Source organism: Dipodomys ordii, unplaced genomic scaffold, assembly GCF_000151885.1.
Source record: "Dipodomys ordii isolate 6190 unplaced genomic scaffold, Dord_2.0 Scaffold157, whole genome shotgun sequence".
Classification (NCBI taxonomy): domain Eukaryota; kingdom Metazoa; phylum Chordata; class Mammalia; order Rodentia; family Heteromyidae; genus Dipodomys; species Dipodomys ordii.
In genome coordinates, this window is record NW_012267373.1 from 459533 (window position 1) to 474261 (window position 14729).

Genomic DNA, 14729 nt, shown 5'->3' on the forward strand with positions numbered 1-14729 from the left:
GCCGGAAGTGGCACTGTGGCTCAAGTGGTAGAGCGCTAGCCTTGAGCTGAAGACCTGAGGGACAGCGCCCAGGCCCAGAGTTCAGGCCCCATGACCGGACCTCCCCCCCCCCCAAAAAAAAGACTGACATCCCACTGATAACATTTTTAGAAGTAGTAGAGAAAGATCAGAAGCCAATAATTATTGTCAGTGTGGTTTACCTTTAAAATTGTTTGCAAACTATTAGTCCCTATTAATTAGTAGAATGTATTACCTAATTCATACCTAAATTGCTGTGGCAAGAATTTGAAATATATGATGATTTTTTTTGTCTATTGTGGGGCTTGAACTCAGGTCGTTGGTACTGTCCCTGAGCTCTTGCTCCAGGCTAGTGGCACTCTACCCCTTTGAGCCACAGCTTTACTTCTGGTTTTCTGGTGGTTAAACAGAGATAAGAATCTTGCAGTCTTTCCAGCCTGGGCTGGCTTTTAACCGAAATCCTCAGATCCTGAGTAGCTAAGGTTACAGGAGTGAGACACCAGCATCCAGCCAGGATTGTTTTCTGAAACAGGGATTTGATTTAAAATAGATAAAAATATTGAAAAATTTAAGTTTTATATAGACACTATATAGACACTATTATGGTGCAATAGTTAACTTGAAATAGCATATATAATTTAAAGCAGCAATTTATCCAACAAATGCCTTTCTAGCTATTATATAATCCCATACAGAAAGTGCTAATCAAGGTTGCCTAGACATTTTAATGCAGAGTCTTTGTTTGTTTTAAAATAGTCAAGTTTTATGTTAAGTATTTATTTTTATAACATATTTAACCCAAATACTTAAACTATAGCTATTAGCTCACTTTTACATTGCTTTGCTCATTTTTGGTCTTTTGAAATACAATATACTTCTTCTCATGCTAAATAAAGCCTGATTCACTTATTGCAGTTTTACTAATTTATTTTTTAAATGAGTTTTAATGCTGCCTTGCATGACTAAGGCTGCCTGCCTATAATTTACCCTGTACTTGAGCATGAATCTGGAGACTGTAGATAGCTTTTATATTGTTTTGATGTGTTTTCAAAGTTAAAAGTAACTTTGAAATAAATATATTTGTGCACTCAGTTGCATGATACCTTTCTACAACATCCTAAGTTGGAAAACACTATTTTGGAGTACTTTAAGGTAAAGTATATTACAATGTAAAATTTTTTAAGTATATTTTATTGAAGATGGAGAAATTTAACTGTAAATTTGAAATGTATACTTACTATATTTTTGTGGTACTTTAGTAACTTAATGTTATAATTCCTTATAATTTTATTCTTAAATAATTAAAGTGAAAATCAACTTATAATCAAATTTACACAACCTGACACAACTGTGGTCTAACACAGTGGGCAATAGATTGTAAAGTTTTAAAATATGTAACACAGAAATCTCTATGGGTAGATACATGTTGATATCAGGGTAGAGAGGCTGGAGGAGAGCATGCTGGGTAGATTTTAGCCCCTACTTTGTTGGCTGCCAAGAAATAATTTTGAGAATATTAGTCATTAAATTTCTAGAGAGAGAATGGCTCTCAACTATACATCAGTCTTCAGAAATATTTTGTTGCCTATTACCCTTTTATGACAATTTTTTTCTGGGCTGTGTTTGATACTCATTTCATTCAAATTGTCATTGCATAAGATGGTGAGCAGTGACATTGTATAATTCTTATTCCACAAGTGTGGCCTTTGCTGTGGCTGTGGCTTTTTCATGTAATTTCCACATCTGCAGGGCTGATTTTGGCCTGTGTATCATGGGTTCTGCCACCATGTAGACTTGTATAAGGAGTTTTGTATTATCTGGAGTCAGAATTTTTCTCCTTATCCCTAAATCCGTGAGTTTATGTAGAAATCCATAAGTAGAATTTGTAACATGTCAACAGGTAGAGAGTCACTTCTTTGTAATTACATTATAGCTTACTGAACATTTATGTCAGCTATTTGATTTCTCACTAATGTTTGACTATTGTATAAAGGTATGAGCCAGTGTGTGAATCTGATTAAGGTATGCTGTGTGCATATATGGACATATCAATATGAAACCTGGTCCAATTAAGTAGTGTTCATAAAAGATGTGGGAGAAAAAAAGGCATGAGCCAACCTTTACAATTAGTCCTGGTTTAGTGACTGACCAAAACTGTTCCATACAACTGAGCTAGAGTCTAGATCACTGCAGTCTGTGGCTGCTTCTTAAGGTTTTAAAGGAATGAGCACTTGTTTTTCACCTTTCTTGTTTTCCCCTTTTCTTGCTTTACATGTCTGATGGTTCCCTACTCATTCTCTTACTTTCCAACATATTTTCTTTGTGAGACATGGAAGATAGCCATCAATCAAAAGAAAATCTTTCCCATGTACAAAAACTCACAAGTTTCCTCTTTCATTGGCTTTGTTGGCTACAGGAACTGCTTCATTTTTATCTTAATTTGCTTATGCATCTTAGTTAAAATTTTTATTGGCTTTTCCCTCTTATCTTCTGATTTGTTTTAGAGTCTAATTGAGTTATGTAGTCATTTAATATAATCATATAATTTTGAGATTATGTATGAGTCTACATATAGATCAAATTAAATGAATTAATCAATAGGATATATAAACATGTATAAAATATGTCTACATGTGCTTTTTATTCTTGATAAAGATTTCATTTTAATTATATTAAATTATGTAGAAAGACATACTAAACTGATGTTGTCTGCTTTGAAAAGGACTGATAAGTAAATTTTATATAGGGAAAGCAAACTATCTTATATATTATCATAAGGTAGTAACTGGAAGTTTGGAAGATGTTTATTATTTTTAAAAAGCTTAAAAGTTTATCAAGTTCACTGGGCACAGTGACTCACGTCTATAATCCTAGCTACTGAGGAGGCTGAGCTAAATAAATAAATGACAACCTAAGCAGCAAAATGCTAGGCTGGAGGTATGGCTCAAGTGGTGGAATACTAGCCAAAGAAGCAAGCTGAGGAAGCATAGGCCCGGGGAGAGAGAGGAGTCTTCCAAGGAAGACACATTGAACTAAGTCAACATTGAAAAGTTTCAAAATACAAAAATGAACATTTAGACCAAATTTGTTATAGAAGGATTCCAAGCTTTAAACTGACAAATCTTTTAAAAAATAAGTCTTTTATTTTCAAATAGTGCATCATTTACCAAATGCTTATTGTATGTGGTAGGGGTAGGAGCCCGTTCTACAGGAGTGTACATAGTAACACACCTAATTTTCCCTATAACGTGAAGAATTGATGTTTACATTACAGTGCCAGAGCAAGGTTGTTGTGTTGTTGTTGTTTTTTAACTCAGAACCCATAGTCTTCACGAATTAGCAGTTTTAACTTTACCTCCTCCAAGTAACCACAACCCTATAAATATGTTGTCTTGTTTTTATTTCATATCATGATTTTTTTCTATTGCAACATTTACATAGAATTTCTAACGGAGGGTTCAGATTCCTGCGTTTATAGATAACACAACTAAACTATTTTCAAGGCAACTATTGAAAATAGAATTAAGAATGGTGATATCTCAATATTAGATTTTTATTGTAAAACAATTTAAGTGGAAGTCTTTAGGTGATTATTTTGTAAAATATCCTAGAAATGCTTTTCCCCCTTTGTTTGGCAATTTGTGACCCTGCCTTGTGTTTCCTCTTCCTTGCGGACCGTTCTGTGGTGTAGATTTCCTTGCTGAAACAGAATCTGGAGATGCAGCTTTCCCAGTCGCAGACTTCTTTGCAGCAGCTGCAGGCCCAGTTCACACAAGAACGACAGCGGCTTACCCAAGAGCTGGAAGAGTTAGAGGAGCAACACCAACAAAGACAGAAATCATTAAAAGAAGCACACATCCTCGCATTTCAGACCATGGAAGAAGAAAAAGAAAAAGAGCAAAGAGTGAGTTCACATTTACTCCGCGAGCCTAGTCACAATTAACCTTCAGATTCCTAAGAATTTTTTATTGCTCCAAAACATGTTTTATTTAAATATGTTTTTTAGGATGTGACTTCCTGTAGGTGGACACAGTGATTAAACATATGCAATTATTGTATACAGTATACAAATTAACTGGGTCAACATTTTATTTGTTTCTAATAATAATACCAAGATCAATATACTCTCTGGTTGTTAGGTAGGTAACAGTGATGAAATAATTTCAGTTTAATCTTTTAACACGACCATTCTGAGCTATAGTCATTCTGAACCCTTAATATTATTGTTCTTATGACGGTCTTACATCAAATTTTTAATTTTTTTTCATTCTGAGTCCACAAAGAAGATATTTATCTAAGACATATATCTTTTCATCCTAATTCTTACCCTTACATACTTTATTCTCATTATACAGAAAAAAAAACACTTTTAAAATAGTGAGCATAAATAGTTAAATACTAATTTTTTGAAATAGCATTTTGGGAAAATGACTAAAGAAATGCAGTCATAGGTACAGTATGGTGTCTATTTGTCTCAGCAAAGTTTGATTTTATGAATTATAGTAAAAGTGAAACAAACATTGAAAAACAAAAATGGTCTCTCACAGTTTAGAATCTGAACTTGAAGTATCCTGATCACCATGTTCCCTTCTTCCCCCTGTGGCCATATATTTTTATCTTAGTCCTTGGCACAAGGAATTGCTTCTCTCTGGCTAAACTTTTAATGCTAATCTCATCAAAGCCTTTAGTTTGCTTTTCCAGCTACCTACTCTGAATTTGTGTGAATTTCAGAAGCAAATTCAGAAGCAAAAAATAACTGCTGGAAATAGCCTCAAAATATTCAACAAGGTTGAAGTTATAAAAGCCCTCAGTGTACTTCTCCAAGCAAGGTGGAAATCTTGTGGAGACAACATAATGAAGTCCACCAAATGCTGTTTGAACAGAGGGAAGAAAAGAAGGGACATAGGGACATAACAGAGGTGGTAAACGTGTTCAAAGTACTATGCATACATCCATGGAATTATCACAGTGAAGTTCTTTCGTACTATTAATAAGTACTAATTAAAAACAAAAAAGATCTTGCCTTAGTAATACCTTTCTCCTCCTCATTCCTAAGTTTAAGCCTTGCACACAAGGAATTATTTATTAGTTTTAGGTAGTTTATACCCTGTTAGCAGCTTAGAAAACAATTTTGTTTGAAGGCAGCATTAAGTAAAGGTCTGTGTGTGTTTCCAATTCATCAAAATATCTGAGTCACACTGATGTCCTGATGATTCATTCTTCTGTATTGTCCCTAATAATTTATTTTCTAATGATGATGAATACCTTGCATCTAACTTTCTTAAAAATGAACTAAAAAACCTTGTTCTTAATAACTGATAACTGAGTTTTGGTAACTTATTTGGTAACTTATTTTGTTCTATTTTGTTTGTATTTTTTCTTGTCTTTGAATTGATTCTCCTATCAAGGCTCTTGAAAATCACTTACAACAAAAACATTCTGCAGAACTTCAGTCACTAAAAGATGCACACCGAGAGTCAATGGAGGGCTTCCGGGTAGAAATGGAACAGGAACTCCAGACTCTTCGGTTTGAATTAGAAGATGAAGGAAAGGCTATGCTTGGTATTTGTGAAAGATTATATTTATGTCAAATATATTTGTATATCTTAAAATTCAATATGGAATCATAAGCTTTTATCTTTATCTTTTGACGCATTCAAGGTGAATATTAAAATGTGCTGGAGATTTTATTCAAAGCTACTCGAAGGGAGGAATAGAGTAGGTAGATTGCAGAGTCCTCTCAGCCTTTTCTGCCTTCTGGCTCTGAAGGAAACAGCCCCTGGTGCTCCCATCTGTCCTCATGGTACTAAACAGTGTGAGAACATTCAGACTACCTGAGACGCCAGGGTCCAGTCCAGTGGACCACATGAAGCCATGTAGGACTCATCTCTTCAGATTGCATGGTCATGTTGGCTTTTCCACTTCAGGATTTTGTTTTCGTGACAAAACTTATGATTCAATTTACCCTTTAAGTATATTTTACATGTTTGTTGTTGTTGTTTTTTAACCTAGGAGATGATCCCTTTTATAAGGTGATGAATTCTGAAGAAAAACTAGATATATATTTAAAGATCTGCTTTTGATTTTGTTTGGTAACATAATTGAGTAATTATTGTATTCCTACCTTCTACCTTATTTTCTTTCTGTCTGGTTTATTCAAAATTCTCCTAATATATTTTGAGGGTGTACTGGTACCAGGGCTTAAACTTAGCATCTCAAGCTTTCATTTGGCTATCTTGCTCATGAACCACACATTCAGGCCAGCATTTTGTTGGTTATCTGGATGGAGATGGATGGAGAGATTTTCTTAATATTTTTAGCTCATGTTTGTCATGTTGTAGTACACATTCTTTCCAGGTAGGATTTAGGAACGAAGTGTGAAATATTTGGGCCTGAAAGGAAAAGCCATTTCACCCTGTTGGTCTTTGCTTTGGCCACCAGGAGTTCTAGGCCTAGTCTGATAGCTCTCTTCTCTTCGCCATAGAAAAGGTACTATGGTAGCTAGCAAGCAAATCATGTTAAGGGTGAACATTTATCAAAAATTTATAAAAATGGTCGGGCGCTGGTGGCTCACGCCTGTAATCCTAGCTACTCAGGAGGCTGAGATCTGAGGATCTCGGTTCAAAGCCAGCCCGGGCAGGAGAGACCGTGAGACTCCTATCTCCAATAAACCACCAGAAAACCAGAAGTGGCGCTGTAGCTCAAGTGGTAGAGTGCTCCCCTTGAGCTGAAGAGCTGAGGGACAGCGCCTAGGCCCAGAGTTCAAGCCCCACGACCGACAAAAAAAAAAAAAAAAAAAATATATATATATATATATATAAATGATATCTTAGAGACTTCTAAGAAAATGGAATTAAAAGTGAATTACTGCTGTCTTTGTACAGGGATGACAGTCACAGTAGAGGTGGCCTTTATAGAATGGTTGCCAAAGGGAACATTTCCACCGCTATGTGAGGAAAAGAGCAGAGAACATGGAACCATTGCTGTTCCGTGCATTAGAGTATGATGTAAAAGCCTTATGGTTAAACTGGAGCCATAGTTGGTGAAGTGGCAGTGTGCTTGCCTAACAAGCGAGGTGGGCTGCAATCTCTGATACCACACCAAAAAAAGAAAAAAAAAGAAGAAGAAATAGAGAAAATACCCTTTTGTTGATGAAAGATTTGGGGAATTCTTTTAAAAACTTTGTTTTGAGATCATTGTAGGTTTACACGTGGTTTTAAAAAATAATGCAGGGAGACCCCCAGTTGCCTTTCCCCAGTTTTCCCAGTGGCAGCATTGTAAGCTGCTGTACAGAGTCACAGCCAGCATATTGACACGGACACTGAGAAGATAATGCTTGTATTGCCATGGTGATCCCTGTGTCCTTTCATGGCCACAGTAAGCCCTCTCCTGTCTGCCTGGAACTCCTGGCAATTGTTAAATGGAGTCATACAGTATCTAACCTTACTAACTGGCTTTTCACTTTTTTCCTGACAATTGCTAAATGGAGTCATGCACTATCTAACCTTACTAACTGGCTTTTTCACTCTTCATTGTGTGTTTCAATATTTGTTCCTTTTAATTGCCAAGTACTATTCCATGGTTTCAGCAGTTTATTGTCCATCACCCCAGGTCATCTGAGGTTTCAGTTTAGCTATTACTTTCATGAGTTCAAACATTCCTAGTACATTTTGTGTAAATATAAGCTTTTACTTCTTTGGGATGAAAGCCCAGGAGAGCAGTTGCTTGGTAATACAGTAGTTGTGTTTGTTTGTTTTTTTTATTGTGAAAATACCATACAGAGGGGTTACAATTACATGAGCAAGGTAGTGCGTACACTTCTTATCAAGCATTGTTGCCTCCTCCTTTGTTTCCCCTTCCCATCCTTTCCCATCTCCTCCCCCGACCCCTCCCCCGGCTTCCCTGCTCCCCCAGGCCCCCCCCGCCAAAATTGTAAAGTTTGTTTTTCAACATAACATCTTATACATCTCATTGGCTTTTTTTTTTAAACTGCCAAACTTTTCCAGAATGGCCATATCATTTTGCATCTCTGTTGTAAGAATGACACAGTTTCCTCACATAGTAACCATATTTAAAGTTGTCTATAATATTCTGTATATTACCACTTTGTCTAAAGTATTGATAATGTTTTTGAATTTCCTAATGTTTTTTTTTTTCTTTGCATTTAAGCTTCTTTACGCTCAGAACTCAACCATCAACATGCAGCTTCAATTGATTTGTTACGGCATAATCATCATCAAGAACTGGCAGCTGCTAAGATGGAGTTGGAAAGAAGCATAGATATCAGCAGAAGACAGGTAAGAATATTCTGCTCTTTGATAATCCTTGACTATAAGTAGCCAGGATGCTCACAGTTTTCTGAAAATCATATTCTAATAGCTACTCTTTTTTTTTTTTTTTGGTCTGTCGTGGGGCTTGAACTCTGGGCCTGGGCGCTGTCCCTCAGCTCTTCAGCTCAAGGCGAGTGCTCTACCACTTGAGCTACAGCGCCACTTCCGGTTTTCTGGTGGTTTATTGGAGATAGGAATCTCACAGTCTCTCCTGCCCGGGCTGGCTTTGAACCGAGATCCTCAGATCTCAGCCTCCTGAGTAGCTAGGATTACAGGCGTGAGCCACCAGCACCCGGCTCTAATAGCTACTCTTTTTATAAGCTATTATTTATATTTATTATATATTTCTGTTTTTCAGGGACAAGTAAAAGTAATTTTACATTAGTAGACATAAAATTGCATTTTATTTTTTATCATCCTCTGATGGAATATTGAATTATATTGGCCAACTGGGCAAATGAACAATGAAATGTAACTAACACTAACTAGCCAGTTGCTGGTGGCTCACACCTGTAATTCTAGATACTTGGGAGGATAAGATTTGAGGGTCATGGTTTGAAGCAATGAAGTCCATGAGACTGGTATTCAAATTCAATCAGCAAAAAGAGGAAGAAGTAGAGGAGTAGCTCAAGGGGTAGAGCTAGCTTTGAGTAGAAAAAAATAAGCAAGAGCATGAGACCCTGAGTTCAATCCCCACTACTGACACACACAAAAATACATATATAACTGATATGAAGAATAAGGATGTTATAATCTAATAGAACTATCCATGATGATGCTTCGGAGCCCTCTACCATGGTGTTCAGTAGCTATAGGGGTCAAATGTATCTAGTGCAACCATAAGAGTACATTTTCAATTTGACTTTAAACCAGCAGTCATAGCAGATGGCACAGCTACAGAAGGAGTAAGTTGTCAAGAGGAACGAAGATACCTTCCGTTTCCATAGCATTCTAGCAGAGCTACTATTTATACTTCTTAAATTCCCATCTTCAGCCCAGTGTACTTTCCTTTAATTAGATATTTAGTGATCTTAAGTGTAGTTATGTCTGGAAGGATGAAGTTTTAGACATTAGTTTGTTAGGCTTCGGACTTCTGCTTTTTAATCTTCACCTAAGCTGAATGATTAGTCAGCCCAAATGTTCTTTTTTCAACACCAAAAGGCTTTAAATGAGGCACCTCACAGCTGTGAAGGGTTGTTCTCTTCCATGAAGGCCTGCACAGAAATTCACCAGTATTAACTAACTGCAGGGAACTGGGAATGTGGCTTAGTGGTAGAACGCTTGCCTAGCATGCATGAAGCCGTAGGTTCGATTCCTCAGTACCACATTAATCAAAAAAAGCCGGAAATGGTGCTGAGGCTCAAATGGTAGAGTGCTAACCTTGAGCAAGAGAAGTTCAGGGGCAGTGTCCAGGCCCTGAGTTCACGCCCCAGGACTGGCAAAAAACAAAACAAAACAAAAGATAAGCAAAATCAAAACAAAACAAAAGCATAAAGCTTGTAGGAAACAATGACTGTTAGGAAAATGGAGGGAAGGTAATTTATTAGATAATTTCTGGGACACCACTGAGCTAGCAGAAACTGCTTACTAAGCTCTGGGATGTGTGTGTGGGGGGGGGGGAGAGCCGCCATAGAGGCAGCTCCTTTTTAGATTAAGACTGTATTGCTAACATTTTACTACAAGAACATGTATAACCAAGAAGCCCGTGTTATAATATTAGTTCTGCCATTACTTATAAACCTTGGGACAAATCAGCTTATAGATATTGTTTGCCTCATTATAAAATGGAGGACATGTGCTTTTATGATCCTTGGGGTTCCTTGTAGTCCTGAAGTGATTAAAACTATCTCTATATCAATACTCCTTAGAGATATGGAAACCGAAGGGGATGTTTGTAAGGCAACATGAAAATGATTATATTTGGCATTCAAGTATGCCATTTCTTTACACAGAAAGTAAATGTGTAGAAAATGTTTCAGAATGATTTATCTTTTTAGAGTAAGGAGCACCTGTGTAGAATCACAGATCTGCAGGAAGAGTTAAGGCACAGAGAACATCATATCTCTGACTTGGATAAGGAGGTACAGCACCTTCATGACAACATCAATGCCCTAACCAAAGAACTGGAATTTAAGGGGAAGGAAATCCTCAGAATACGAAGTGAATCTAACCAGCAGATGAGGTATGCCAAGAATGACAGGAGTGGGGGAGGTGGGATGGGCAGCATTCCCTAAACAACTGCCGCCATGCTATTTAGCAATGTATTCCTGGTGCTTTGTTTCTAGACTGCATTCTACTACAGGCTGAAAACCAATTTACTCTACTTGATGACTGTGTTATAATCCATAGCAGAGGGGAAAAGTTGCATGATGACAGTTTTGGATGCATGTGTGCGTGCATGCATGTGAAAGTGTGTGTGTGTGTGTGTGTGTGTGTAACATTAACTTGGGAAATTGTACATGATTAACTAAAATCTTATTTAAATGTTAGAAAAGCATTAAAGGAGACAACTTGAACGCAAGCTAGAAAGTTATAGCAAAGTATGTAGCTTAATTTAGGTTCTTTACATTAATTTTCCATATATTATACCCAAAGAGAATCATTTCAAATCTTTATAAACTATAAAAAGTTTTGAAAACTTGACTTCAGAATAACATTTTCTTAACTAAAAATAAATTAAACAGGTTGCATGAACAAGATTTAAACAAGAAACTTGAAAAAGAACTGGATGACTTGACAGCAGACCACCTCAGAGAGAAAAATATCATGCGAGCAGATTTTAATAAGACTAATGAGCTACTCAAGGAAATAAATGCTGCTTTACAAGTGTCGTAAGTCATATTATGTTAAAGAAAATTTATATTTGGATAATAAACTGAGGAGCACTGTGTCTAAGCCCAGATAAACTGCTGTTTGGAGTCTAATAAAAATGATACTTAAGAAAGCAAACATAAGTACTGTATTGTGGATGATAATTGCAGTGTGATATGTCCTTTAATTAGGGAGAGGCATTTGACTCATTATATCTTATCAGCTTCTGCTGCATGTCCACTAAGATAATTCTGACCTTAAAGAAATGTCCCTGGTGAGCCGGGCGCTGGTGGCTCATGCCTGTAATCCTAGCTACTCAGGAGGCTGAGATCTGAGGATCACGGTTCAAAGCCAGCCCGGGCAGGAAAGACTGTGAGACTCCTATCTCCAATAAACCACCAGAAAATCGGAAGTGGCGCTGTAGCTCAAGTGGTAGAGCACTCGCCTTGATCTGAAGAGCTAAGGGACAGCGCCCAGACCCAGAGTTCAAGCCCCATGACCAACCAAAAAAAGAAAGAAAGAAATGTTCCTGGTGGTTTACTTCTGCCATAGGAACAACTCAAAATGTGTCCAAATGTGTTATAATCCTCTGCTTACACTAATAACATGTATTTTACAAACATATCAAGATTGTCTAAAAAACAAACAGTGTTTAACATTAGTAGTTCTCTTTAGGGAGTAAGATTAAGTAGTACTGGGGGTATGGGAAACAAAGATTTCATATACCTAAAGTACATTGAATTTCTATAATCCTTTAATTCTGTCAAGATTTAAAAAGAAAAATCCATGATGAGCCAGGCATAATACTTTGCCCTATTATTGCAACTACTCAGACAGAGATAGCAAGTTAGAAGCTAGACCAGGCAAGACAGCAAGATTGTATCTCACAGAACAAGCTTGGCATGTTGGCTCACATCTCTAATCCCAACTATGTAGGAGAATTATCTGAGGCTTCCCCAGGCAAAAGTAAGACCCTGTTTGATCACTAAAACAAAAATGGATAAAGTCATGGTTTAAATGGAAGAATGCCTGCCTTGCAAGTATAAGGTTGTGAGTTCAAACCCCATTATCACCACCAAAAGAAAAAAACTTACCCAAATCAGTACACATAAAGTTACTATTCTTATGTAGTAACTCCAATATTGTTAAAATAAAAAAAATTACTGAATGTGCTTAACAACAATTAACAGCCTTCTCTTTCCTGGGTACTTATAAACTGTTAATAGTTCAGTCAAACTGTATTTAATCTATTTTTGTGACTTAAACCTGATCCAACTTAGATTATCTTAGAATTAATCTAAACTGTGGCTAATGGTGCATTCACCTTTAATATCTCCTCTTCCAATTAATTATCCACGTACTTCAATACAATCACAGTTTGTGTCTAATCTCATGACCCTGGGTGTCAAAGTCCCTTAACTTCAGTGAGCCATGTTCTCCTTCCTAGGTTATTGATATCTAATTACCTTCTTCAAACATAGAAATCATTGTATCCTATGTCACCCTAGCAGTTTAGTCTTGTCTCAGTAAATAGTTCTGCATACACAGATGCAAACACATACATACACATGCAGAAACAAAGTTGACCCTCTAGGTAGCATTCCCTTTGAGTTTCCTTTGAGATAAGCTGGTTGTTTTTTTATGGATTCATGTCAGTGGTATTCAGTGAATATATTATTAATTATGAGGATTCCCCTTCGCAAAACTAACCCCTTTGTGAAACTGTCCTTCAAATGGTGAAGAAACTTACTGTTTATTTCCCAATCATAATGACTTTGGCTTTTGTTGTTATTAGAGCCAGTATGGACTCAGGTATTTGCCTTGTACAAATTCTTCAAGATAGCTTCATTTTCTTTGCAGACATGAAACAAAAATCAACCTCAGTCTCTAAGCTCCCACTTCTCACAGCCTCAACCCTCATTGGGTAGACCCTGAAATCTTGGCCTCCCTCTTCATACTCTGAAAGAACAAACTCACACAAAGAGCAACCTCTGTCTGTCTGTCCTGTGTCCTCAGGAACATTAGTTTACGAACAGTAAAGATTGTATCTTTTGTGCTTTCTTCTTTTTATGGTTTTGTACATTATGAATTTTCAATAGATGGTAACCAACAATTCAGTTTTCTATGTTATTACATGTTAATTATTGAAGAATTAGTATTTCTGAGAAGTGAAATATTTTATCTGCTTTTCTACACCTGGTATTTATCTTAAACTACACTGCAGGTGTATGTTAATCAACCACATATTTTTTTCACCAGAAATCTGCTGTCACTATATAATTTCCCTTAGCTTTAGGTATTTACTTTTTTAGTTAAAAATAATCACACGTGAATTTGCTCTCAACTGGTGTTCTGCCCAATAGATTTTCTGTCTGCTTAGTTCAGTACAGTAGCTGGTAGCCACAAATGGCTAATGTAGCTGGTGTGACTGAGGAAATGAATTTTAAATTTTATTTTAATGAATTTAAATGCAAATGGCCTCATATAGATTAGAGGCTGCCATGTGGGAAAGCAGCAATGGGATATATCTATCTGTAGCCTTAAAAAAGCCTGCTTGGATTTGATGAGTGGCTGGGATTTCTGCAGTGCTGGGAGGCAGAGCAAGTCCTTTCCAGCTTGTGATGCTGAGGGACATGTCTGAGTTATTGCTGCTGCAGCTGCTGCTGCTCCTCCCCCTCTTTCCCCTCTCTCTCCTTCTCATGGGGCTTCAAGAGGTGGGGCAGTAACCAATTTCCAGGTATTGTGGCAAAGGCTGTAAGATTTTACCATCTCTTTTGAAATACATATTGAAATTCTGTTCTCTAGGTCAACATATTAAAATCCTCTTAGATTTTTCAGAGTGTTATATTTAAAACTTCCCTTCAGTATGGTATTTTAGTAAGATGCTTATATCTAGTTGCAAAAACTCATGTGTTTTATTCATTTTAAAGCAAATGAGGGAATGGGCTAGTCACTTATATTTCTGTAGGTTAAGGTTAAGCTAAACAAAAACATTCTCTAGAACTTAAGGTCATGACAGAAGTTTGCTATGCAAAATGGTTCGGAGATTAATATTGGTGTTTCAGGTTTACTTCATACTAACTTGCCTCTGTAGTAGGACAAAAAGATAATTTCTTCATGAAAGAAATGGTGATTCTGTACTTGGACATTAAATAGGTCAGTAATCCTAACTAAAACGAAACACTCCTTCACATCTAGATTTTAACTCCTTTTTTTAACTCCTTTTATCTTATAGTATCCCACATGATTTTGTTATTATTATTGTTTGAACGAACTTTTTGTTGTTGGTGGTGGTGGTTGTAGGACTTGAATTCAGGGCCTGGACACTGTCCCTTAACTTTTTGAGCCACAGCTCTACTTCTGGTTTTCTAGTGGTTAATTGGAGATAAGAATTTCATGGACTTTCCTTCCTGGGATGGCTTCAAACCAGGATACTCATGTCTCAGCTTCCTAAGTAGCTACGATTAAAAGTGTGAGCCACTAGTGCCTGACATTGACTCTTACTTTGTTCTTTGGTTCATATGTATAAACCTTGTGTGAAGTAATGAAATAGCAACCCTGAGCCAGGCG

General features: G+C 36.8%; 1 protein-coding gene across 1 annotated transcript in view; it reads left to right on the top strand.

The window, feature by feature from the left end:
- Fam184a (family with sequence similarity 184, member A) overlaps positions 1-14729 on the top strand; it is a 92088-nt gene that overhangs the window by 66515 nt on the left and 10844 nt on the right. Inside the window, exons 9-13 of the mRNA XM_013032776.1 lie at positions 3710-3922; positions 5427-5580; positions 8188-8315; positions 10346-10530; positions 11033-11179. Coding sequence (XP_012888230.1) covers positions 3710-3922; positions 5427-5580; positions 8188-8315; positions 10346-10530; positions 11033-11179 — 827 coding nt within the window. The remainder of the gene's footprint in view (positions 1-3709; positions 3923-5426; positions 5581-8187; positions 8316-10345; positions 10531-11032; positions 11180-14729) is intronic.